Source organism: Maylandia zebra, linkage group LG9 (assembly GCF_041146795.1).
Source record: "Maylandia zebra isolate NMK-2024a linkage group LG9, Mzebra_GT3a, whole genome shotgun sequence".
Classification (NCBI taxonomy): domain Eukaryota; kingdom Metazoa; phylum Chordata; class Actinopteri; order Cichliformes; family Cichlidae; genus Maylandia; species Maylandia zebra.
This window is the reverse complement of record NC_135175.1, coordinates 34,308,836-34,331,892: the sequence shown is the minus strand read 5'-3', so window position 1 is coordinate 34,331,892 and position 23,057 is coordinate 34,308,836. Positions and strand designations below refer to the sequence as shown.

General features: G+C 39.8%; 1 protein-coding gene and 1 long non-coding RNA gene across 2 annotated transcripts; both read left to right on the top strand.

The window, feature by feature from the left end:
* Positions 1-2,689: 2,689 nt before the first annotated feature.
* LOC112432409 (caspase a-like) lies at positions 2,690-8,353 on the top strand. The gene is made up of 6 exons (XM_076888593.1): positions 2,690-2,752; positions 2,849-3,037; positions 7,501-7,534; positions 7,790-7,945; positions 8,046-8,155; positions 8,255-8,353. The coding sequence occupies exons 1-6, from the start codon at positions 2,690-2,692 to the stop codon at positions 8,351-8,353; spliced, it is 651 nt and encodes a 216-aa protein (XP_076744708.1).
* A 3,789-nt stretch (positions 8,354-12,142) lies between these two features.
* On the top strand, positions 12,143-13,511 carry LOC143420535 (uncharacterized). Its single transcript, XR_013100369.1, has 3 exons — positions 12,143-12,178; positions 12,756-13,037; positions 13,170-13,511. It is a non-coding gene; the product is annotated as an uncharacterized LOC143420535 (long non-coding RNA).
* The last annotated feature ends 9,546 nt before the right edge of the window (positions 13,512-23,057 follow it).

Below are 23,057 nucleotides of genomic sequence, written 5' to 3'. Positions count from 1 at the left end.
ACGTTGCTCCGTGGTCCCGCCGTGCCTTATTCACGCCACAAGATCCAATTTTATTTTAGTTTTTTTGTAGGTTTTATTAACATCAACATGTTATGGGGATCTGAACTGTAAGAATATTTAGACCGACTGCACTTAGTAAAATATATAAAATATAAGCATGAGTAACTGCAAAATACAACAATATATGTACATACAATATTGCAGCCTTACCTTTAGGACATGGAAAAAAGCCTCACTACAGATGCCCAGCTTCTTAGGTGGTACTGTGCTGGAAAGGAAAAGCACTGGAAGGGCTGTGAACACAGCTGCTGCATATTCCGCTGGTTTGAAAAAAGGAAAATAAGACAGGGCAACACCATTAAGCTTTGCAAATAATGTAATCTGCAAAGCATAAACGTAGACAAATCAAGATACTGTAGCATTGCCTCCATCCAAAGTATTCAGCGGCCTCATAACTTTCTTCATGACACCATAGAACCGCACCTTTGAGTAGAAACTTTCCCATCTATCCTTCATCTCAGAAATGTATCGTGAGCTTGATGGTTGAATAATCCTCCGCTGCTCATCGAGGACCTGAAAAATACAGGCAGAAATCCAACTAAGACAGATCTGTCTGGCTTTATATCTGGTCTTGACAATAAATGATAACCATTTAAACATGAGGGTTGGCATTTAAAAAATTGAAAATCATATCAAAATGTCTCCAAAGCAATAACAGGAAGGCAAAAAAATAAGTGCTGCTTACATGATTCACTTCTCTGAAACAAGGGTATGCCTCTAGAGTGTTCACTGCTCTGTCTTGCTCATTTATAGCATCAGAGTTAATGAATTGTCTTCTAGACTCAAACTCCAGGTTCAGCAGTTGCGTTACAACAGTTTTTTGGTCTTGTATATTTCTTGGAGAGTCTTGTAGCATCTTGCCTGAGTTTTTTGGCTGTCAAAGAAGTCAGCTGAACCAGCTAAAAACACAAAGATCCTGCCAAGTTGTCACTATTAAATGGATTGCAAAGATTGCAAGACAAACAGTGAAGTGATTGGGTTCCATTGTTAGCGGAATTTTTAAGAAAACAAAAAAAGCCCCAGATGTACTCAGAGTACATCTGGGGCGAGGGTGCATAATATCAGCGGCCCCCACATGTGTGGAAACATGTTTCTTTAAGCATTGGGTAGTAGTTCATAAATCGCTTTGCCATGGCATCAACCTTATGTTTGCTGGGGTATCTGGAGTCCTCAGCTGCTCTTGCTATTGAAATCATGTTCGTTATGAGTCAACAACTTTTTTGGTTGTAACAAAAATTACAACCAAAGTTTTTATCTGATGTAAAATGTATAGAAATCATACATATACCAACCATACAGTGTACATCACTGTCACAACAGCGTTTCAAAGGCTTTATGGCTTTTCCTATAATACCTGGTGGGCCGGTCTCTAGTCAAAATGCCCGGGCCGATTTTTTGTCCCAGTCCAGCCTTGCTGAAGAGGCCTGTTCACTTTTTCTGAGGGCCTGTGATGATTGCAGTTATAGCCACACTTTTTTGGGGACTTTAACCTGTGCCTGAGTTTCCTTTATTGCCAATTTACTGTGGCAAAAATATATCTATTAGACAGATAGCAAAAACTTTAGGAGTGGCAGATAAACACTTTGGTACATTCCTGAAACAAAGTAATGAACTGGCCAGAACTTTTGACTTTAATTCAGTTCAATTAAGCAACAGTTCAGGAGCCACTACAGATCTGAACTGCCCAGAAAAAGCTGACAAATGACAAAGAAGATTTCTTTTAAAAATCATATTTTAATCATTCATTTGAAGTTGTAGTAAAAGGACAAGAGAGAAAAATGTAAATATTACAGATAACAGCCACTCAGGAAGACATTGATATATCATTACAATTACTAAAAATAGTAGTAGTAGTAGAATAAACAGCTACAAAATAGCTGCTGGCAGTTTCTTCCTATTAGAAAATAGGTAGGGTCACCAAGTGCTTGCTCATAGGGGGCTGTCCGATTATTCTTCATTTTTTTCTCCGATTGTGTGGTCTGTTGCCTACAATATAAAGTTTTTTGAGTTAACAGTTGTTGTGAATTGCTGCTATATAAATATAACTGAAATGTAATTTCTTGCACTTTTGCACAATTGCAATTATGATTGCAACTACTAAAGTAAACAATCTAAAAGAAATTTGTAAAAAACATTATAAAGTAATAAACAACTTTAAATGCATCAATTTCTCATGTAATACTTTTTTCTGAGGACCATAGACGACTGCACATCTATATGATATTTGCTCGACTCTTAGATGACTTAAAAAGAGCAGGAATGGTCATCTAGCACACAGCATTACAGCACAGATGACTGGAGAGAGGGTAAAAATGTATGTGTTTTTGCAGTTTACAATCTTTTCAAAGACTGGCCTGGGTAAACAGCATTATACTGTATTTTTAAGCATTTAATCTCTAATACAAATTAAAATTATTTATTTTTTTACAAAGTAAATTTAGAATTTTGGGATGAACTGTGCTGAATGAAAATGTGTTAAAAAACCTAATTGATTCTTGTAAATATCTTTGCCTTTTAGAATTATCCTGTGACTGAAGAGTCCATTTCAAAGCGTGTAGCCCTACTGATTACAAACAAAACTTTCACCCGGTATTCAACCAGACATGGAGCTGAGAAAGATGACTATAAAATGCACTGCATGCTTGCGGAGCTGGGATACGATGTGGTGAAATATAAGAACTTGACTGCAAAGGTAGTTTTAAAGGCTAAAAACAATTCACTTCTACTTTGACATTTCTCAAACTGATAAAACGATACAGTGATTGAAAACAACTTTTTGATTTTACAGGAGATTGAAAAAGCTCTACAAAAGTTCTCAAAACACCCACAGCTTGTCCACACAGATAGTGTGTTTGTAGTTATCATGTCTCATGGAAGTCTGGGAACTGTCTGTGGCACTGACTGTAAACCTTTCAAAACTGAAAATATTTACAAGTTATTAAACACAGAGAATTGTCCTGCACTGCATAACAAGCCTGTTGGCGACTTTCAAGCCTTTGAGTCGCCGAGCAGCTGAATAGGGGAATAATGTTGACGCGCCCGCTGTTTAAAACGTTAGTCAAAGTTCCAAGTTAAAACTCCTTTATTTGTTATCAAATCCTTAAAATCCGTAGAAAAACAGTGATCAAAAACATTCCAAGCTTGAGCGGTCAGCAAAAGTCGACTTCCCCCATCACCCACTCATTCACAAAATTTCCCTCGGGCCGTGAACAGGTGATATAGCAATCACTATTACAGACACCACATGACCCAAAGCTACGCCTATCCATAACATTCCGGCCCCTAATTATTACATTTTTACAGTAATAATTACACATCCAACACCACAACTCACAACACACACTTCATCATATCACAGACACCCAGTGAGACAACATAACATACTCAAAAAGTCCACCAAAGTTATTTTCTCATGTCTTCTCTTCTGTCTGCACATGGCCAGTCAGTCATAGGCCAGAGGTTACCAGCACTTAGCCTAAATATAGTCAGTCTGTGATATACATCTCATAACATTAAAGTCAATTCAAAGTTAGTTATGTCACACTGTGTCAAAATGTCATAATCATGGGTCAGAAGTCTCCTGAAGAAGGCATATCTTTGTGATGGGTCTGCACACATGGCTGGTTGGGGTCTTAATCCAGACCTGACGCACAAGCCCCTTTTCATCTGGTGCAGCTCCGGTGACTCTCCCAATGATCCAGGAACCACGAGGTGCAGAATCATCCACTATAAGGACCACATCTCCGGGAACGAAGTTGCGTTTAATCCTTCCCCATTTCTGGCGCTCTAATTCTGTGACTGGGACTCTCTTTGCATATCCTCTAGATATAAGATCTGTCATGAAGGCAGTGTAGTCTTTGTGAAAGTCTTTATCTCTGATGAACCTTTTCTTCAAACCTAAGGCTCGTTGCTCAATTGCACGGTTGTCAGGCATTCTTATGTCTCGGTCTTTTAGTGGCAGGGCAATGCTGTAGTGCCAATCCCCCAAAGTCACCGTCTTGCTGGCCAATTCCAGGAACTTCAAGTCTTCCTTTGACAGCCCCATCTGTTCATCATTGCTGCTCTCAGGAAAATCCATCTTGAACTGCTGTTTCCATAGCTTGTCCAGTATGACAGCAGAAACTCTGTTGGCGGTAACTGTTGCCAAACATCCTGGCCTTCCACAGCATTCTCGATTAAGTGGCCCATTCACAGTCCAGCCGAGCACAGTCCTAATGGCAAAAGGTCCATCACCTACACTCCGGATGACCTCCAAAGGTTCTAGAGCTCTGGGCATATTCATGCCAATCAAAAGCTCAACATTGGCCTTAATTTCTGGCAAATGAACGTGCTTCAAATGTGGCCAGTCATCCAGGTCCTGTTGATTTGGGATGTTACCAGTATCTACAGGCATTTTATGCTGAGTGAAGAGGTTAGGCATATCACAGTACATGTCACTGTCCAATCCAGCAACTTCAAGTTCAGGTACAATGAAACTGTCCACCACTTTCTCCTGTCCCATGGTGCGCAGGAGAATCTTTGTCTTCCTCCCAGCAATATTCAGCTTGTCCATAAGACCCACTGTACAAAAGGATGCTGAACTCCCATGGTCCAGAAAGGCATACGTTTCCACTATTCTTTGACCTCTCTTTGATTTTACTTTAACTGGCACAATGGCAAGCTTACAGTCCTGTTCACCAGCCCCAGTAAGACCACTAGTCTGGATCGTAACAGGAATGTTATCTGCCTCATTATTAGGTTTGACTTCATTCTTCTCTTTGTGGTGGATATGGAGTATACTTGCATGTCGGAGGCCACAGATTTTACATGAAAGGCGTTTTCTGCATTCTTTGCTTATGTGCCCAGTATACAAACAGCCAAAACAAATGCGGTTCTTTTTAAGAAAAGAAATCTTCTCATCATGAGGTTTCTTATCAAGCAGAGCACATGACTCCAGTGTGTGTCCGCCTTTGCAGAAAAAACAAGCCTTCACAGTGCTGTGACGATCTTGAGCCTCTATCTGATTCTGTCTCTCGACGTCAGAGACTGTTGTGGCGAAGCTACTTCCTTTAGCTTTTAGATGTGGAGAACATTTCCCTCCATTGCTGCCCTTGGCTGCTAGATGTGTTGCTGGAACGTCACATAGATTTCCAAAGATGGGATCTGTTACAATTTTAACTTGACGCTCAAGGAAGGAAACAATGTCAATGAATGCGGCTCTGCGATGTTGCCTCTCCTGAATGTCACATGGTACTGTTCGCCATTTGTCTTTTAACTTATATGGCAGTCTTCTAATCACAGCAAGCATATTGGCAGGTGTATTTAATTCAGAGAGATCATTAATCTCTTCCATTGCATTGCAGCATCCACGTAAGAACAAACAATATGCCTGAAGAGCTTTTCCATCTTCCGATCTAATCAGTGGCCATGAGTGAACTTTGTTCAAATAGGCAGATGCAATCACATGTCCATTCCCAAAGTGCTCATACAGCAGAGTCTTTGCCTTTACATATCCAGCACTTCCAGACATATGTTGGCAGCTTTTAACAAGTTCATTGGGCTGCCCCTTGGTGTACTGTGCAAGATAATGCAGGCAGTCACCAGCATCGCCAGTCTTTGCTTCTATGACCTGTTCAAACGAGCGCATAAAGGCCTGAAAATGTAAAGGGTCACCATCAAAGGTTTGAATCTCCCTTTTGGGCAGTGAAGAAAGACTTTGCTGATGGACCAACATACAAGTTAATTCATTTTGTTTTTCCATAATGGACAACAGATTTTCATTGGCTACTGGAAGAGCAGCTTGTAGCTTAGGCAAAGGTGGAATTGATCCAAAAGCATCAGAAGGCCCCATAAAAGCTGGTGCAGGCCTTTCCCTTTTGATATTCTGTTGCACTGTTTTTACTTGAAGCTCTGCATTCCCAGTGATTGCATTTCCTTTTGTAAGCGTCTGAGGAACAAAAGTCTCTGCATCCGCATTAAGAATTTCAAGGCTGTTTCCCTTTGTTTTAAAATATGATTCCATTCCATTAGATTTCCGTGAAGCGACGCTCCGCATAGCGGATCCAGTTCTCAGCACGTTCACCTTTGCAACAGTTGCAGCTATATCTGCTTCAAGCTGAAGTTGTTCTTTCTTTCTCCTCAATTGTTCCTCTTGTTCTTCAAGAGAGTGTTTTTCTTTCAGCATATGTTGACGTGCGAGCAAGGCGGCCATTTCAGCTTCTGCCCTGAGACATGCAGATGAAGTAGATGATACTCTTGAGCTTGACCTACTGCCTTGATTTGACACACTGTCGGATGGCAACACGTCATCATTAACATCATTCTGAGGATTAAGAGATAATTGTGGTTCTTTTCCAGTGTGCTCTCGAACCTCCACTTCTCCTCCCAGGGAAGTTTCCTGTGACTGTGCCTTGTCAGATGATGGCCTCCCTGAATGTTTATCAGTTTCAGAAAGCCATATGTTAACATCCTCCATAAACCCTTTATTGTATTTAGAGATGCTTGAGAACCATGTATTTTGTTTATCTTTCTCATCAAATGAGATTAGAGAAAGTAAAGATTCATGCAATGCACTGGCATCCTTAAACAGGTGTGTTAACTCATCAAACTGTTTTTTGACTTGTGAATGATTTTTATCATCTTTCATTAGCTCTTTAAGAGACATAATAACACTTTTCATTTTTTTTACATGCCTTTTCCGATCTGTTTGGATGGTTTCAATTTTGTTTGCAAGAGCTTTCTCAGTGAGGGAAGTTATTCTTTTATCCTTTTCAGTTTTTCCAACAACAGATGCAGCCTGTGATCCAGTCATTTTAAGCATTCAACATAAGCAGCATGCCAAAATCCAAAACAAAGGCAACAGCAATTCCTTCAAACTCAGTTGAACGCCTGCAGAGCCACAACTCACACACACCAAATCCAACAGCAAACGTAGCGGTGGGCGTGTCACAAAAACATCTTCGTATGGTCAGAATCCAAACTGCGTTCAAACAAACAATACGCAGCACAAAAACACAGTTTACATACCACCGTCGTCTTCTCCTTATCTGTCGGTCTAGCCGCTTTTACGGGTGTAGTGGCGGCGGTGTGTGGGCTCGCATCGGCGTTTATTCAGCGCTGATTGCGGGACGGTCCATTGCCGTCGCACTTTTTGCTGACAAATGTTGGCGACTTTCAAGCCTTTGAGTCGCCGAGCAGCTGAATAGGGGAATAATGTTGACGCGCCCGCTGTTTAAAACGTTAGTCAAAGTTCCAAGTTAAAACTCCTTTATTTGTTATCAAATCCTTAAAATCCGTAGAAAAACAGTGATCAAAAACATTCCAAGCTTGAGCGGTCAGCAAAAGTCGACTTCCTCCATCACCCACTCATTCACAAAATTTCCCTCGGGCCGTGAACAGGTGATATAGCAATCACTATTACAGACACCACATGACCCAAAGCTACGCCTATCCATAACAAAGCCCAAGGTCATCATCATCCAGGCTTGTAGAGGAGGTGATTTCCATTCATTCATCCCAGAAATGTTAAGATGCATTTACATTTACACTTTCATATACAATTAACGTGAGCTTAAATTTCTCATAACCAACAGCTGTTTTTCATGGATGCATTTTCTCCAAATAGACCCAATGTTCACACTTTACGTGATATACTTTTTTTGGTGTTTACACTCTAAAGATGGCCTGTTTTTTTTCTTAATTATTTCAATCAGATTTCATTATTCTGAGTAAGCCTGCATGTTTATTTCAGATGAGGCGGGTTTGGTGGTTTTACCTGATGAAGATTTAGCCAAAGCTAATATCACACAACAAAACTCATCATTGTTTGCTAGTGGAAGAAATATAGAGACAGATGCCGTGGTACACAAAGAAAAGGACTTCATCTCTCTTCTGTCCTGCACCCCTAGTGAGTGTTCCAGTAACAAGTAACACCAGCTTTTAGTAGCTAATCATTGATACTGACCAAATACCAGCAACACAAACTGTCTGTTTCTGTTGGCTTGCAGATACGGTTTCATACAGATCTGCGTCATATGGCTCCTTTTTTATCCAATATATTGTTGAAGTGTTCAATGAGTTCGCTCGTGAGGATCACATTGATGAACTGTTCAGAAAAGTGAGCTAAGCAAATTAATTATTTTGTTTCTTCATCAAATCGTCATATATAGGATAGACAACACCCTGTGATGAAGCTGCCTTTTTTTCAATCCTAAAGGTCATGCAGCGCTTCGAAGAATCTGATTTTGGTGGAATTCAGATGCCGAGCAAAGACAGATGTACTCTGACAAAGAACTTCTACCTGCTTGACTACTAAGAGAAGACCTGTCTTGGTGATGGTAAAAGATGATTCCACATATAATTCCTCTTCTGCTTTAGGGTTTGTATTTCTATTGTCTGTCTTTGGCTTGGTATGTAAATGGGCTGTTTTTGTACTGTGCGTATAACAGAGCAGGTTTAGTGGTAAATGACAAATGCATAACCAAGATAATGAGTAGTGTGTATAATTAAAATATTCAGAATATATAAACCAATTCTAAGAGAAAATTATCTTTTGCTCTGTATCTCTTTAAAAAACTTTTTTTTTTGGCGAGTGGGCAGAGGGGGTTTAAGAATCCTGGTGTTTTTATTTTTGTTTTTTCATTCTTGTACAGATAAAACTGGTTTAAGTACAGTCTTATCATGTTTGCAGGGTTCTATTGTGTATTCATGTATAATTATGTTATTTGCAAGTTGAGCATTTTAGCATCTCCTAGTGGATAACTTTTAGAGTGTGGTCCGACAAATTTGCTGTAGCTTGAGTTGCTTTCCTTCCTATTGGATGTATAGGGTCACATGAGTAAAGTGTACCAGAAGTCTCTCTGTTTAATCTTACAGTATCTGCCTGGGTTATTGCCATGGTGAAGCTTTGTTTGTAACTCTGTATTGTGTTTCATCCTTATGGATAGTAAATGATGCATATTTTATTAATTTGACTCATACTTGGAGAGATTTAAATATAAATGCATAAATAAATCTGTTTGCCATGTGTAGCGAACATGTAATTCTTTATTTGAATTAAGAATATTTCTTCTTTGTATTTATTTATAGTTCTAGAAAAGCACAGTAAGAATGTACATTGATGATGACAAACAAGTAAACAGCCCTCCACTTTACTTTTAATTTGAGCCATCATTCTATGCTTTCAGTTCCTACAGCATACACCCTAAAAAATGCTGGGTTAAAAATAATCCAATTTCTAACCCAGTGCTGGGTCAAATATGGACCGAGCCAACGATGGGTTGTTTCAACTTAACAGGGTTGGGCTATTGGTTTGACCCAGCACACTGGGCTAGGATTACCAAAAATTGTGTTAAACTGACCAATGTTTAAAGCTGAGGTTAATAAAAATTGGGTCGAAAGTCAGAACCCATCACAAGGGTTATATTACCATTAACATCTGGGTTAAGATTTCTACTTACTATAAAATTCAGCATATAAAACTGCATTCAAAACAGATTTTCTCAAAAATACTTTTATTGCTTTTTATTGATACATAGAAGACAGACAACAAAATTCATACAAAATATATCAATGAAAGTATAATGCAAGTTTAAAAAAAAGTATATAATTCAACATGTTATATCCATTTCTTCAAATCAGTCTTTGGTTACAGCACATGTACATGTTAATACACATGAAGACATGTGTAAAGTATGTTATGTAAAGCCGGCTCTATTTTAGAACAAATTACATGTAAAAAAACTTAACTTTAAAAAACTGATGAATTGATGATTTTTTTCAGTACTTAACATCAGAGATGGACGCGTTACTGTAATCCAATTACTTTTTTCAAGTAACGAGTGAAGTAAAGGATTACTATTGCAAAAAAGGTAATTAGATTACTGTTACTTTCCCGTAAGCATGCTGTGTTACTGCGTTACTAAAACCGTGATTTTTTTTGCGAGAGTGTCTCATGACAATGATGTAAGCGAGTGCGACGTTTGTGGCAACAACTGAGTGCAGATCAACAATGGATAATATATCAAGTGCGGGAGAGAGTATGAGCATGCAGCGTAGCGTTTAAAGCGTGGAAGTACTGACCTTATTTTGAGTTTGATTACATAAAAAGTGACAAAAACATCACTGCGTGGGAAGAAAACCCCTAAACGTCCGACCGAGCACCGCGTATGCTACCACGGAATGGGAAATTCAGAGACAAACTCGCAGATTCTTCCACTGACCGCTGCGGCACACCTGCACCAGGGCAAACATCCGCTTGCTATACAGGTGAAAATAGAGCAACAGGACCGCTGAGTCTTTGACTTTATTTATTTTCTGCTGTGTTTCACTTGCGTTTATTTGAAAGACTGAGTGTAAACACAAAAAAATATTTTTATTTTATGTGCTGGAATGTGCAGAAAATAGGTTTAAATGTTAAACAAATTTCTTCCAGTCAGTGAATGTTGCATATAATTAAATTTTTGCTTGATGCATAAAGTTAAAAAATTAAAGCTAATAAAACAAGTTTTAAAAAGAGACTTTTCCATTTGATTACATTTTGTATGATGGATTATGCAGAAATAGTAGAATTGGGCTGAAAGATCTATCGCTTTATTACCTATTCAGTTTGTAAATCATGTTTTTAAAAAGTAACTAAGTAATTAATTACTTTTGAAATTAAATAATCAGTAAAGTAACGGGATTACTTTTTTGGGGAAGTAATCAGTAATTAGTTACTGATTACTTTTTTCAAGTAACTTGACCAACACTGCGTAACCCTCTGGGGTCGCCGGCGCGTCCGGTGACCCCAAATAAATATGTTAATTTGGGGTCGCCGTATTATATTAAACATAACATAATAAACATATTTTAAAGGTGAAATATAGAGGTAAAATCAAAAGTAGTCAATTACAGCCAATTATACCCTGGACCCCAGAGGGTTAAGAAGACTGAACGCAGCATGTGCTGCTAATGCTAACTGCTAACTAAAAGCCAAGAATCCAGAATTTGTTGCGCTGGCTGCTGGGCTCTGTGGGGTTTTGCAGCAGCTCTACCTGTACTAGATGCACCTTCTCCTTGCCATTTCTATCTCTGACTTTATGTCCTTTACAAGAGTTTCTTTTTTTTTTTGCTGGTTCTTCAAATGTTCAATAAAAACCTGTATCGCTAATTCATAACGAAGAAAGCTTTGTAACTATCCCCACTACTGAAGACTGTGTCATTTCCACAACACTGCCCCCCCTCGAGGTCGGCAGCGCTGTTGAAAAGGCTCTGGAGGTCCCTGTATTAAGCACATAAACCTGTGACACAAAAATCACCAAACTTGGACCACCAAAGACTGTTTTCCTTCGTGGTGATGAAGGAAAACGCTGGGCTAGCATGTAAAAGGGCATTTATTCCCTTCAAGGACCTGAAGCTCCATAAAGCACCCCTCCAATAGCCAAACCCATCTGTTCTCTGATTGGATAGTTAAGTTTGTGATTGACATGACATTGGCCAATCAGATGAAAGGAAGAAAAATGGGGTCAAATTCGTACTTGTAACTTGAAAGTTGAGTGCGGAGTTTCACACGTATTATTTGGCTAAGTCCACACACAAATCTTTTTTACACACACAAATTCTTTTTACACATACAAATCCTGATTTATAAGTACAAAACTGATTTACAGGTACAAAATATTTATGACCACAATTTGAGCCCATAGGCATGAATTTAAAATCAAATCTATCACACACTAAATTGTGTTTCACTTGAATTTGTTCAATATCATCACTTTGAAGACAGTTATGTCTTTTTTACAGAATTTAGCCCCTTTTTTCACCATTTGCCACGGAATGGACACAAAGTCTCAGCCATCACTCAGATTCAGTCCCTGATGATACAGGGAATTCTTTTAGCCCAGAAGTTGTTCAGCCCTTTAGCCCAAAGCGATAAAGGGTGGCAATCTAAAAGTTTCTACAGATTAGCAGTGATAACGTTCTTGGAATTCAGCTCCTTGATGATAAACAGTGAACGCCCTGTCCACTAATCAGAGCCAATCAGCATTCTTGGAGGCGTGTTTTCAAGTTTAAAAGCTCCTATGTAGGTTTCCCAACATAACTTCTTAAGCGAGTAATATCAACCTTGTGATACAAGAAGGTTCAGAAATGGGACAATATGGTAAGACTTCATCAAAAATATTTTACAAAAATAATGTTGCTACATATTAATGTTCATGATTATGTTAAAAATGAAAACTCTCTCTCTCTCTCACTGTGTGTGTGTAAAATAGTCCAAAGAGCACATATTTAATTAAACAATAGCTGCTCAATTTGAATGGGATATAACAGAGGGCAGGACAGAAACATTAAATCTGGCCAGGAAGCTTGACTCGTATACCGTGTTTATTAAATACATCTATTTTTAACTAGTTATGTCTGTCCATCATTTTTGATTTGGTAGAAAAGTTATCCAGAACACAAAATAAAAGACTTTAAGACCAGAAAACTAGTATGGAGACAAAAGTTGTTTTCCTCTAGATTTATAGTTCATATTTGTGTTCAAGGAGGAACACTTTATTATTTTTGGACACTTACTGTTTGGTGGTCTTCAGTTACATTTCATTTTCAGTTATAATTTTGTTCTCTGGGAGTTATTTGAGAAAAAGTGATTATTAAAAATGTGTCAAACGTGTATTATTGTACAAATGGCTTTTGTGTTTTGGATCTTGAAATTCTGCTGCATTTTATTTGTTTAGGAGAGCGGCTTCGCCGAAACAGAACACTGTTGATTGAAAAAATTAACTCTGCAAATCTTATGGCGCTCCTGGATCACCTTTTGGATGTTAATGTTCTGAGTGACTCGGAGAAAGATGAAATACTTCAAAGTCAATCGGTCCAAAGGAATGAAGTTCGCACCCTTATTGACATGGTGAAGAATAAAGGAGAAGCAGCAGCACACCACTTTTCTAATGGTCTTAAAAAAGTAAATTGGGCTCTCTACAAGCAAATGAACTGAAAGTCTACCCAGGGACCAGCAGGTGAGCTCATTAGTGTGACATTCTGTAAGTTCAACTTACACATAGTCAGCATGAGACAGTAATACAGAAATGCATATGCAAAGTTTTCATCAGTGGTCTAATATATGTGGTACTGTGTTTTAATCTCTCCAGGTGGAAAATAACCCAATCGCAAAGCCCAAGCCCAAACCTGATAACTTTTGAATATTCAATCCAAAGTGCAACTTCATGAATCAGTCATATAAACAACTTTTTAAAATCTGTGTAAGACATGGCTATTAGCTGTGATAACCTTGCCATTTTCTGCAATATAAACAAACATTAAACTCAAATTAAAATAATTATGTCTTATCTTTTTTTCCTTAATGTGTTCTTTAGCATCAAAATGATTTCCCAGAAACTTATCCTGAATCTCAATTGTTCTTCTTACAGCTTTCCATTTTTCCTGGAAAAAGTGTAAAACCATGCAATAACGAGCCAGGAAATAAGAATTACAATGTAGAAAAAATGTAAAGATGAAAAACTAATTAGTAATAGTATTTTGATAACAGTGTAATCTTTGAGTAATAAAATTGTAATTTCTGTACACTATTAAACATGTTTAATATAGCAACCCCATAATAATACTGTTCATGATTTGCTATTACCATATTATAATGCTGAAAATGTTAAAAATGTACCAGTTTATGTGACTTTACTGTGAAACAATACAAAGAGGTAATATTGCATAATGTGTGTATGGATCACATCTTATATGTTCACACCCTCAACCAGTTGTTATATAAGAGTGAAGTTTCCAGCATTAGTATTTAACTCCTAAACACTGTCTGCAGAGTGGGACAGCTTCTGTAATAAATAAATGTTAGGGGGGCACCACCATTTTGAGATTCGCGGCAACGTGTCATGCAGGACGCATATCCCTTCTAGAAGTATTATGTAAGAGAATAAAGTGTGAAATGGTCTACTGAGCAGTGTTTTGTCTTCCATCAGATGCCTATGAGGAATCAAAAGAACTCGATGAAGTGTTGATATTTAACAGGGCTTAAAGTGATGCCTGTTTTTGTGTTTCGGTCCTGGCAGAGCCTTGAGGATCACTTCACGAACAATTAAGGAAACCCCCAACATTGACTTACGTTCACTTGAAACACAAGAATACTCAGAAGTTGTATCTCCATATCTTTATGTTTATTTACAGACCACTGTAAAACTCACACACTGTGTAAAGTGTAGTGGAGTTGAATATTGTGTTGGGCTCTGTACGGCAGTGATGAAAATATGCAGTTTTTCAGCAAGATAACCTTGATCATTTTGCTTGATGGTAAAGCAATTTTTTTATGGTGGAGCATGAAACGTGTTTCCATGATCATTTTCATGCCTTTCAAATAAAGGAACCCATTCTTAAGAAGATACTTTTCCTAGAAAGGGATAAATTGTCATGGTCCCCCTGCCTCGATTGCTGACTCTGTGTTAGGCAACATGTTTTGTTTGTTTTTTTTGCTCTCTCTCTCTCTCTCCGGCGCTACCAGGGTGCTCCCGCCCCTGGCCCACGCACCTGTGCTCACCGTCACACCTGCAGCCGATCCCAGCCGATTGGAGCACTATTTATGATGGCGGACCTGTGTCATTCTTCGCTGGATCGTTGAGCCATCAGCGCCAGTCTCTCGGAATCTGTGAGTTTGAGATCGTTTCTAACCTGGACATCTCTCCGTGTGTGTGTATAGATCTGCCCGGGACCCGAGCGAGTGTGTGTATTTGGAATCTGCTGAGGAGAAAGAGCTTGTATAGGATTAATCCCTGTTTTCCCTGGACCCTGGAGCCCCAGAGCCTTTTCCCTGCCATGCTGTATATCGTTAGCTTCATAGCATAAGTGCCTAAGTCATTGACTTAGTCAAATGACTTAGGCAATTATGCTATGAAGCTAACGATATATATATATTCTCACCTGGTGTTTCACTATAAATAAACGCACTGTCTCTTTTGCCAAGGATTCCTGGTCTGCGCCTGAGTCCGTTTCAAACCGCTTACAGAGAGTTGTATTATTTAATTTGCTGACCTAATTGAGACTTTGTAGAGCAGTCTTCCTCATGTTAACACTGCATTATAAAGAAGTGCTTATTCTGTGGTCATTTTTCTCAGACTGTGTACAGTGAACAAGGTAGTGCACACTGCAGTTGTTTTCTGTTTTATGCCACAAAATCATTTGGGATATGACAAACACACTGCTTTAATTCTGTTGATTCCCCCCCCCCCAATGTTAGGCCTGTCTGACCACTCTGTTGACAGTAAAGCACATGCCAGACTGCCAGTTTCTTTGAACTGCAAACATTTACTGTACACGACTTTAGCAATCACCATTTAAATCAAACTTATCTAAGATAAAGCATCAGATACAACATTAACATTTGTTCTGCTGTAATAAGTCACACTGATGGAAAAATGCCTGTCATAGTTGGAATTTTGGAGATGACTACATTTTAGTTAAATGTGAAACCACTGCTGCACTCTAACTGTTACTAGTATGCTAGTTAACAAACTGTGGTATTGACATGAGAGAGCCATCATCTATGAGTGAAGGCTGAGATTAGTAAAACATATCATGCTCTGGAGTTAGGTCCCAAATTAGAGATCAAGTATGAAATTACTGCCTGACCTTCATTCCTGGAAGATCCCTCATACCTCTGTGCACAAACAGGAGGGTCGAAAGTTTTAAATAGGCTCTAAAATCTATCTCTTCAGATTCAGATCAATCAGATTAATTTTACACTGGTGTGTGAAGAAACTAAAGGGATTTTCACATCTCCTTTATTGATATATGTTATATATGTACTGATATATGTTTCATACTCAATAAATTTTTAATCACCATTTGAAAACGCCCCTTATAGATTGGGGCATAATCAATGGGCCTCCAACAATATGTTATTAACCCTCAATTAACAAGTTGATCTTCATTATCAACGTTAGAGTAAATGAATCTGTCACGTTCCTGGGTCTGTTGACCCAGTGTTTTAGTTTTAGTTTATTTTAATGTTGATGTTGATGTTTAAGTTCATTAGGTCAACGAAGTTCATTTGATTCCCCTTGTGTTTTCTTCCTCTGTATTTAAGTTCCCTCACCTTTTATGTGTTTCATGCTGCGTGTCTTATGTTATCAAGTTTGTATTGTCATGTCTGCGTCTCATGTTTCCTGTTTTATTTTAAAGGTCTGTGTCCTATGTCAGTATAGTCAGCTTTCCTTCCTTTGTCTTGTTATGTCAGATTAGTGTCAGCTGTTTCCCCATGTGTTTTCATTTCCCCTAATCATCCTTCTGTTTATTTAGTCTGTGTTTTCTCATTCAGTCATATGCTGTGTCCGAATTCAGGGGAAGGATGCTCATAAGGACGCTACCTACCGACGTCACAAGGTAGTGTCCTTAGACGGACGGGTAGTCAGGAAGTGAGCGGCTGTGGACAGCGTTGGGTCTGTGTTTCCACAAGCCCCACTGGTTTTAGAGACGTATTCCCATGAAAGAGAAACAAGGCAACAGCGATTGATTATTTACTTGCAAGGGAGGCCTCATCGGTATCTACCACACAATGACCCCAAATCCGGCCTCCTCTCGCTGCCTTTTATTGAGAAACAGTTAATCACAGCAAAGCAACGCCCACATGGTTCTAAGACAAGGCATTGTACACTGAACAAAAATATAAACGCAACACTTTTGTTTTTGCTCCCATTCCCCATGGGATGGACGTAGAGACCTAAAATTCATTCCAGATACACAATATAACCATCCCTCCCAAACAGTGGTCACAAATCAGTCCAAATGTGTGGTAGTGGGCACATCTGCTATATTGAGATAATCCATCCCACCTGTGAGGTGGGATGGATTACTCTTTGAATTCAGAGTACTCTTTGAATTCGGACAGCCTTCGTCGCGTTGCCGTGACGTAATTGCCTCCAAATATGGCATTGAAGCATTCTTCCCCTGAATTCGGTCACAACTAACCCTCATATTCGCGGGGAGGCAGGACGCATTTGTCGCCACATTTTGAGTGCTCTTTGAATTCGGACAGCCTTCGTCGCGTCGCTGTGTCATTGCCTCCAAATATGGCATTTTAAGCATCCTTCCCCTGAATTCGGACACAGCTTTTGTCAGGTCGTCTGTTGTTTCTCATCATGTTTCCATGCTTTCATGATTCCATGTCTCCAAGTCTCCAGGGTTTTTTCCATGTTCAGGTTTTTATCACGTTCAAGGTTTTGTTCTTTGTCTTTTGAGTTTAGCATTTAGTTTCTCCCAGTTTATTTCTAGTTAGTTTCTCCCCAGTGTGTATCTGCTTTTTTGTTTTGTACCTTTTTTATCAGCCGTATTAAACAGCTCGCTTTTTGTTAATATTCAAGTTTTCTTCCACGTTCTTTGTGTCTCCATTTTGGGTCCTCTACGTCACTCCATACAGTCTGCCTCTGCCAGACTGTGACAGAACGACCTGACAAAGACTGAATGAGAAAACACAGACTGTGTCCCAATCCAGCGACCCCACGCTTTGGAGTACGGGCAGTTCGCGTACTAGGGAGTACGAGAAGTGCGGAAGTGAGAGGCTTGTGAAATGGGGACGGTCTGGCCTTCATAGCGTGGCTCAGGTTGCCTAGCAACCATGATACTAACCACATGGCCCAGGACCATGACAATATGTTGGCATTACCAAATTTGGCTCAATGCTTACATATATGTGTAAAAAGCAAATGTAGGAGCTGTGATAACTGTGTCTGATAGAATGAAGAGTAGACTGATATATGAAATATTCCTTTATTGGGTGAGAAAATCAGACCATGTCATAACTGCTTTAAGTCATACAGAATAGATATCAGAGCCTTAAACAGGTTCTTCTGCTAAATGGGTCAAACTGGGCAGAAAGTCTACAAACACATAACATCCTTATAGAATATGATGTAACACTATAGATCAACTTACCTCAGAATATATAAAGCATATAAACAGTTACAGCAATATGATGCAACAAACACAGCAGTGTTACTGATCCAAAATACTCAAAGCTTCATAGAACTGGAACAAACATTTATTTTTAGCTCCATTCTGCTGCTGATACAGACTTTAGGTTTCTGAATATTACACTTGTTGCTGCCTTTCATAGTGTGTAACTTGAAGGCCCTGAGTACTTTCTCCCACACTGGAAACACTGGGATGATCACATTATTTGAACATTACCTAATAAGACTGATTCAGGACAGACAGTTATGTTAAACTTTCCTAGCAGTCCTTCACAAACAGGGAACAGTCTGTCTATTCTCTCCATCTGTCAGCTGCTGCTGGCTCTTCCTCCTCCTCTTCCTCACACACTGCTGAGTTTGTCCTGGTGGATCATCAGGGGTGCAAAGCCTCACAGATGATGTGCAGCAGTGGGTCCCTCAGTCTGTCCTCACTCTGGACACTTGCAGTCGTCACACATGGAAATCAAATGTGTGATTAGCTGCAGGATTCAAACACAAGTGTAACTTATTTTTTTTTATTTTATTTTTTTTTGCCTGTCCCGTTTGGCTCTTTTGCCATCAGAATTGTTGTCTAAAGGCAAAGAAAGATGCCCAACGGATTTACTTTACCAAATTGACCATCCCAGCCTTGCCGTAATGGTCCATTTGATTCACCTTTTATTGTATATTTTATTTTCACTTGCTGAATACGGGACAGACTTGACTGGAGGAAAGAAGGGGAGAAAGAAAGAGGGAAAGAGAAACAGCTGAGAAGATGGACGGGGGAGAAGGGCAAAAAAACAAAAACCAACAGAATGAGCAGAAAAAAAAATGCATATATCGATCACCTGGATCACCTGCTGAGAAAGAAAAAAGAAAACAAGCAGAAGAGAACAAGAGTAATAGAATAAACAACATCACAATGATATATGGGAATATGACAGTAAATACTAAATGTTAAACATTATTGTGCAGCACATAAGATCAACAGAACACAGTGTGCTTTGAGGTAGGAGCCAAAAAGGGTGTAGTTTGTGGGTGTGATCACCCGTGTGTACACCTGTGAGCATGGACGCGCTTGTTTTTTTTAAAAGGTTCCTTCATGTAATGATCTGCTAGAGGGTGTGGGGGGGCCACAGCCCCGTCCTCCAGGGCATGAAGCAGGTGTGGAGGAGATCAAAACTCCAGACATCCAGAGGCCCCCAGAACACAAGAGACCAAGGAAGACCAACAGAGGGGCAGCTGCGCCACTGTCCCAGAAAGAGCTGAGGAGAGTCCCAGATGATGGGTCACCCAGCAGCCGCGGAGCAGAAGCCAGGGGGAGTTGCAGTGACGCGCCCGTGAGCTCCGCCGGCAGCCAGCTGTGCCTGAGTGACCGAGCCCCAGGCTCCAGGCCCCGATAAGCGGCCGCCAAGGAGTGAGCCGGTGTGTACCTGGATGCCCATCCCCAGACACAAAGAACCACCAACGCACCGATGTCTGAGGGAGTCCGCCACTGGCAGGGGAAGTGGTGGTGGGGGGAGATAGGCCTCCAAACCTTGGAGGGCCTGAGATGTCCCCAGAGAGGTGGCGTCTGATACCCAACCTGACATATAGACACAGACATACAGGCACACACAGATACAAACATCCATTCCCACCCTCAGTGTAACTTATAAACACATGTTCATACTTTTATTACACAATCAGAGAGAAAGAAACAGAGAGAGAGAGTGCAGGACAGACAGACAGGTGACAGTCTCAGGTGTAAACATCTGCTACAAAACAGCACAAGAGAAGGAGGATTTAGTGTTTGTGTTATTACGAGTGCTAAACAAGAAGAGTTCCAGATGGTACAGTGGACACATGTGTGACTCCTGTGATTAAAGCATCTTTCTTTCAGCTTAACGAGTGAACCGTCAGCTCGTTCAAACACACGTTAAAGTCCGTTTGGCTCGACACCACCGAACAGAGGCAGCAATATAACATAGCTAACATTAACAGTGCAGTGAATCCTGCTTGTGCCGTGATATTCAGGACTGCAAACCGAGCAGCATCAATGACTTTGAGCTTGTTGTGTTTGTGGATATATGACTGACTTTAATTATCCATGAAATCATCACATTCTCTGTAAGATTAAGGTCCACTATTGAGCGGCGTATATTTTAAAGTATAGGCTTTAAAACCAAGTAAACGCTGAAAGTACAAACATCACTAATGTCACATAACTTTGCCAACATGTGGCCAACAGTAATGTTTTAAAGTTCTTCGTTATTAAATTATTATTATTGCACATAAATAAGTGACATAATATTCAGTACTTACTTTTAAACAATGTCTTTTTTTTATTAAGAGGTTTCCTTTTATACACATAAACATCAACATATATATTATACATATAAACAGAAAGAAAAGAGAGGGATTACAGATGATCTGTACATTAGGGTTAAGTAGTACATTTAAGCTGTGCAATGAGTTCAAAAATGTATCTTCGGCTGTGAAATAAAAGAAAAAAAAAGAAAAAGAAAAAAGGGAAAGAAAGAGAAAAAAGAGAATATAAACAAATGTATAATATATCCCAAAGTAACAAAATCCCTGCAAAACAATCCCATTCATTCCCACCCAGGTCACTGCCTGCACCCGCACACTGATTCTCATAGATTTTGAAAAGCATCAAGGAAGGGTCCCCACATGCCTTGAAATTTCCCAGTGGAGTTCTGAAGTGAGTGTCTTATCTTTTCCAGTTTTAGACAGGCCATGAGGTCATGTAACCACTGTTTGTGAGTGGGAGGGGCAGCGTCCCGCCACCTCAGTAGGATTGCCCTCCTGGCCAACAGGGAACAGAATGATAATGCCTGTTTTTTAGAGGCCAGTAGAAGCACCTCATTCCCACTGATGCCAAACACAGCAGGAAGGTGGCCGGGGGCCAGCGTCACACTGAGAATTCTGGACAGGGTACGAAAAACCTCTGACCAGAACTGAGTGAGATTGGGACAAGACCAGTACATGTGGACCAGTGAGGCTTCAGCAGTTTTGCATCTGTCACAATATGGAGTGATTTCAGGGTAGATACAGGATAATCTGGATTTTGAGAAATGGGCTCTATGCACCACTTTGAACTGGATTAAACAATGGCGGGCACATAGTGATGTTGTGTTGACATGTTTGAGTATAGAGGCCCATGTTTCGTCAGAGATTGTCATGTTTAAGTCTTGTTCCCACAGTGTCTTGAGCTTGGATGAAGAGGTATGTGTCAAATTTAACATTTTATTGTAAAGCAAGGAGATCAGCCCTCTATTGGTTGGATTGAGTTGTAGGATAGTTTCTAGTAGTGTAGGCTCTGGTGGAGGGCTTGAGCCTGAAGTCTGGGAACAAATAAAGTGCCTGACTTGCAAGTATCTGAAAAAGTGTGATGATGGAAGAATATATTTATTAGCAAGTTGTTCAAATGATGCTAGTTTGTTGGCTATGAATAGGTCCTTGAAGCAAGTTATTCCACTTCTGTGCCACTCCGCAAACCCACCATCCTGGGTAGAAGGTTTAAAGAAATGGTTAGATGCAATGGGGCTGAGAAGGGAGAAGTCACAAAGTTTAAAATATTTCCTAAACTGGCCCCATATTTTTAATGAGTGCACCACTACAGGGTTGGGAATGAAGTTGAATGAAGAGGATGAGAGTGGAGAACAAAGTGCAGCTGGTAAGGATATACTGTTGTCACTATGCAATTCCATAGTGACCCAGTCAGGACAACCACTCCGATTATGGTAAAAATACCAAAACACCAAACATCATATGTTAGCAGCCCAATAATAAAAACGAAAGTTGGGAAGTGCAAACCCACCCTCAATTTTAGATTTTTGAAGATGCATCTTATTAAGCCTTGGGCGTTTACCCTGCCATAGATAAGATGAGATGACAGAGTCCAGCTTATTGAAAAAAGTGTTGGGAATGAAAATGGGTATGGCCTGGAAAAGGTATAGAAATTTGGGTAGAATGGTCATTTTAATTGAATTGATACGTCCTACCAGAGACGTACTTACTTTTAAAAGTTTACTCTTCGGGTGCCCCTCCCTCTTCCACCATTTTTCTTCGGCAAAATTATCCACACCCACTGCCGCGCTATGCATTCTGGGATATGTTGGGCCACGAAGTCTACACAGCCACATCCTTAAAATTCAGGGAAATGAAGGACGCATTTGAGGGCCGCATTTCGAGCAGCCTTTGAATTGGGACAGCCTTCATCGCGTCGCTGTGACGTAATCTGCCTTAAAATGCGGCCTTTAAGGCTGCAGACCCTGAATTGGGATACAGCCTGTGTCACCCACGAGGGATCAGGAAATGAACACAGACAACATCTGATTGAACAGTCAGGCAGTTTTGCCTGAAAAGGTTCAGTGTGTTTTTAAGCTAAGGTGGCCGTTGGTGTGACGTTTCTAATCATTTTAGAACTGATATGCATTTACATGACTCTCTGAGCATCACAAACTCTTTTAGAGTCCTGAGCATGATTAAAAGTGACTGGAGTAATTATAGCATGCATGTTTCACACCTCCTTGACTAATAATTACTTGTGTAGACGGTTTTTCTAGCATGTCAGTTCCTGATGTAAGTAAGTAATTGATGTAAGTGCATTAGGTCTTCATTGTCTGAGTAAACATAACAATAACAACAGTTCTTTTGACATGTGTACTGAATTCTGACACATTGTTTGACACCCTACAGGTAGGATTTTGGTTTTATCACATTTCATTGAGGGATTTTGCCAGGCCTCAAACATGCTGGGAGCACCTAGAGAATGAGGTTGTTCTTCCAGAGATAAACGTGATTGATTGTTTTGGTTTGCCCAATAGGCATAACTGATGTGGGGACAGTTAAGTAAGTGTAAATGCCTTTGAGATGTTTTAAACTCTTTAGATGGGTTGATTGCCCTATAATATAGTAAAGTACAGTACACTGCATAGATGGAGAAGGCTAGATCTATGACTCTATGGTAAAATTTAGCTCAGAAGTGTTTGATGTGTGGAGGCTTGTCCTATCTTGTCCTGTGATTCAGAAAAACTCAGGAGAGTTTTCTCCAAGCATGACATCCCAGTG